The sequence below is a fragment of the Hipposideros armiger genome, unplaced genomic scaffold (assembly GCF_001890085.2).
Source record: "Hipposideros armiger isolate ML-2016 unplaced genomic scaffold, ASM189008v1 scaffold_1102, whole genome shotgun sequence".
Lineage (NCBI taxonomy): Eukaryota > Metazoa > Chordata > Mammalia > Chiroptera > Hipposideridae > Hipposideros > Hipposideros armiger.
In genome coordinates this window covers 516,957-521,444 of record NW_017732452.1, presented here as the reverse complement: position 1 = coordinate 521,444, position 4,488 = coordinate 516,957, and the positions used below count along the sequence as shown (strand labels likewise).

General features: G+C 36.4%; 1 protein-coding gene across 4 annotated transcripts in view; it reads right to left on the bottom strand.

Moving 5' to 3' along the window:
• Positions 1-4,488, bottom strand: part of LIN7A (lin-7 cell polarity scaffold A) — a 176,550-nt gene that overhangs the window by 87,012 nt on the left and 85,050 nt on the right. For 3 of the 4 annotated variants that reach the window (XR_002122722.1, XM_019632235.1, XM_019632236.1), the window contains exon 2: positions 2,664-2,782. Coding sequence is in view for 3 of the 4 variants with exons in the window: in XM_019632235.1 (XP_019487780.1) it covers positions 2,664-2,782 (119 nt within the window). In the remaining variant the exon portion in view is untranslated. The remainder of the gene's footprint in view (positions 1-2,663; positions 2,783-4,488) is intronic. The other variant, XM_019632238.1, reaches the window with a different exon arrangement.

The following is a 4,488-nucleotide window of genomic DNA, read 5'->3' as shown; positions in this document are numbered from 1 at the left end:
CTTTGTATCCTTAATTGTAGGAGTTCTGTTCAGCTAGTCTTCAGATGATTCTCCAGGTTAATTTTCTATAATTTAGTTGTAATTTTCATGTGGTCATGTGAGGCAGTAAGCACGGTATTTACCTACTCAGACATCTTGCCCAGAACCCATATTTTCTATAAATGTTTCCATATTTATTTTTTTTCTTACTCTCATTCTCTTTTTCCTCAGCAAACTCTTTAAAGATAAAGGGATGTGTATTTATTTGAACAGATATCTACACCACATTTACATCTCCAGACCCAACTTCTCCCCCAAGCTGCAGACTTTGGTGCCTGCTAGACATCTTTATTTGGATGTCTGGAAACCATCATCGATTTACTATGTCCCCAACAGAACTCTTATATAGTCTTCTCTAAACTTGATCCGTACTAAAGATTCCCATCTCATTATATCTATGCATCCAGTGGTTCAAGCCCAACCTAAGAATCCATTGAGACATCTCTCTGTCATCCTTATAGCCAATACATCAACAATTCCTTCTGACTTTACTCTCAAAAAATATGTATCGAATCTGACAACTTCCCACTACTGGCACTGTTGCCACCACTTTCATCCAGGTTGGCATTATCTTATCTCTCACCTGATCTACTCATTATTTACTTTATTACTGGACTTTCTTGTTTCTACTCTTGCACACACACTTGTATTTTCCCAGCAGTCAGAGAGCCCTTTTAAATCTGATCAGGTTGGGTCAAAACTCTCCAAGGGTTTCTTATCATGCATAAAATGAAATCCAGTTATTATCATAGCCTCTGAAGCCTTATGTGATGTGCTCTCTGTCTGCCTCAAGGAAGTCTATCTTGCTTATATCACTATAGGCATTCTGGCTTTTGGGATGTTTCTTCCCTGGACTAAGATCATTGCTGCCTCTGGGTTTTTGCACAGTGGTTTTCTCTTCCTGAAACACTATACTCCCCCCACCCCCACTCCAGTTTTTCGTGACTTGTTCCATTACTTCAAGTAGGTTATTTTCTTACCACCCTGACTTAATAGTGCCTTACTCCTACTCCCCTAATCCTGCTTTATTTATGTCCATAGTTTTGTCACTCTCTGACATTGTACTGCATATTTATTTATCATAATTTTCTCACTGGAATGTAAATTCCATGAAGGTAAAGATTTTGCATTGATCACAAGCCTAGTTCCCAATGAGCAAAGATATATATTTGATGTGCCCTATCTTTTAGTTGGTTCTGTGGAAAGTAGAAGAAATGATAGAATACCTAAAAATGAAAAGTCGGCCACCAAATCTCAGGGGAGTAGCACTCTGGGAAGGAAGAAAAGGTGTGTAGGAGATTTAACCTTGGTCTACAAAATGACTACAGGAGTTTGACCAAGAGGTGTCTCATGGGGTTTCCATATATCTTAAACCTGTTCCACTGGGCAGCCAGTGGCCAAGAAGTCACACACTTTGATAAATTTCCTTTCAGCCCTTGGTCAAATTCATAGGTTAAAACTTGGAGATACAATTTTTTTTATTTACTCAAGCTGTATGCATTGTAAACAAAAACTAAATAGTCAGCAAGTTCACCTGATAAAGATTTAGCATAAGTAGTCTAAATCAAATCTCAGCAAAATCCAAATTGTAACTGCATTGGGTAGGCTACATGTATCGAGAAAGGTTTTGTATGTCTCTACACCTTAATAACCTGGGTCTTGCCCATCTAGTAACTACTTATAAACTAGCATAATTGAGACAAAAGAATGTATATTACCACAAGTAGAGTTGCAAAGAGGGAGGTTGATGCAAGCATTCTTCAAGAGGCATATACCCTCTGCTACAACAACCTTTCCTGATAGTCACTGGGTTCAACTCTTAGGAGAGGATAACAGTAGGTAATTAATTACTGGGAACTTTTGCAAGGCAGGTATGTCCTATGGACTTTAGGTTCTAATTATTGAATTATTACTTAGTACCTGATAGGAAAGGAGGGATGAGCCTACTGAATATTATTTTATTCAAGAACAACATAACATATATCTCTCAAGTGAACTCGTGTAACCAATTAAATCCATTAGTTGGCAAGTCAATTCCATCACAAGTCAATACAAAATTCAAATAGTCATTACTATACATTTGTTTCACCTTAGGTATCTTAGCACCATTAGCAAGAAAAGCATTACAAAGATTTGTCAGAAGGGCACATCAGCCTGTTCAGAGATTTCCCATGATTGCACTAGACAGTAAAGTTTGGATAACTATAACTTTAGTCAGTATGAGGTTACTCTTTCAGATTTACCTGTGAAAGATTGAGTCGAATGTTCTTTTAAAAAAATCTAAGCCCTCATTAATTCTGACTATTTCTAACTGAATTTCCAGATGACTTCATGTGATGACTAAATAGTTTAGACTACATGTAATAGTTACCTTCTGAGGCACTTGCTTCATTGCTACCATAAGATCAACATTTGGTTTTATATGAATGTATAAATTCCGACTGGATCTAATTTAAGAATGTAGCAGACTAAATTATATTTTATCATCTGTCCAAGAAGCTAAAAACAGAAACCTAAGATGTAATTCCCATCTTAACTATTTTCAATTGTTTCTGCAGAAAAGACATGTTTTCTACTCAGAGGACATGTGGCTAAACATAATTATTAGAATCTTAGTGTCATACCTCTCGAATAGCAGTACAAAACTCACTCTGAAGCACTTTTTTAAGGGATTGTAGCTTGTGCACTGGTACTTCTCCAGACTCCTGTAGTTTCTCCAGTAATTCAATTGCTCTGGCAACATCTAAATGAAAAAAGAAAAAGAAAAAAAAAAGGAGANGCAGCCAAGATATCCCTCCTGATTTTAATGGTCACATACCAGTGTAGAAAACAGCCAATTCCATTCTCTCCCTCTCCTACCAGTCTCAAGGTGGCTTCCTCTGTATATCTGTAGTTGCAGGACTTTGGTTCAGCTAGAATTCAGGTGATTCTCAATAATGGTTGTTCTGTGGTTTAGTTGTAATTGATGTGGTCCTGAGAGGAGGTGAGCACAACATTTACCTACTCTGCCATCTTGACCAGAAATCCCTTAATTTTTTTTTCTGACAGTTGGTGTATAAAAATGCAACCAATTTCTGAATATGAATTTTGTATCCTGCCAGTTTATTGAATTCACTTATTAGTTCTAATAGTTTTTTGGTGGAATCTTTGGGGTTCTCTCTATATAGTATCATGTCATCAGCAAATAATGACAGTTTAACTTCTTCCTTTCCAATTTGCATGACTTTTATTTCTTTTCCTCATCTGATTACTGTGGCAAGGACTTCCAATTCTGTGTTGAATAAAAGTGGTGAAAGTGGACACTTTTCTTTATCCTGATCTTACAGGAGAAGCTAAAACACTTTTAGCTTCTCCCCACTGAGTATGATGTTAGCTGTGGGTTTGTCATATATGGCCTCTATTAGGTTCATATATGTTCTCTCTATTCCCACTTTGCTGAGAACTTTTTTTTTGTCATAAATGGGTGTTGGATTTTGTCAAATACTTTTTCTGCAACTATTGATAAGATTATATGATTTTTATCTTTAATTTTGTTTATGTGGTGTAGCATGTCAGTGGATTTGTGGATACTGAACCAACATAGATAGCATCCCAGGAATAAATCCCATTGGATCATGGTGTATGATCTTTTTAATATATTGCTGAATCTGATTTTCTAATATTTTGTTGAAGATTTTTGCATCTATTTTCATCAGGAATATTGGCATATAATTTTTTTTTTTGGGGTAACGTCTTCGCCTGGTTTTGGAATCAGGATAATGGTGGCCTCCTTATAGAATGAGCTTGGGAGCCTTCCCTTCTTTTGGATTTTGGAAAAGTTTGAGAAGAATAATTGTTAATTCTTATTTGAATAGTTAGTAAAATTCACCTGTGAAGCCATCCAGTCCAGGGCCTTTGTTTGTTGGGAGCTTATTGATTACTGATTCGATTTCATTAGTAGTAATCAGTTGGTTCAGATTTTGTGTTTCCTCTTGATTCACTCTTGAAATATTCTATGTTTTAAGGAATTTATCCATTTCTTCTAGACTGTCCAATTTGTTGGCCTATAATTGCTCATAGTATTTTCTTGTAATTCTTTGTATTTCTGTGGTGTCTTTTGTCATTTCACCTCTTTCATTCTTGATTTTATTTATTTGGGTCCTCTCTCTTTTTTTCTTGATGAATCTAGTTAAAGGTATATCAGTTTTGTTTATCTTTCAAAGAACCAGCTCTTGGTTTCCTTGATCTTTTGTATTGTTTTTATTAAGACACTATTTCATTTATTTCCACTCTGATCTTTTTTTAATTGGGGAACTGGGGGAGGGGAACAGTGTTGGGGAATTGGGGAGGGGCCCAGCCAAGTTGTTGTTCTTCAATTTTAGTTGTGGAGGGTGCCAGTCACCATCTGGTTGCCTATCGGCAGCTCGTAAACTCTAAGCTCAAGGTGCTGTCTTCCAATCTTAGTTGCAG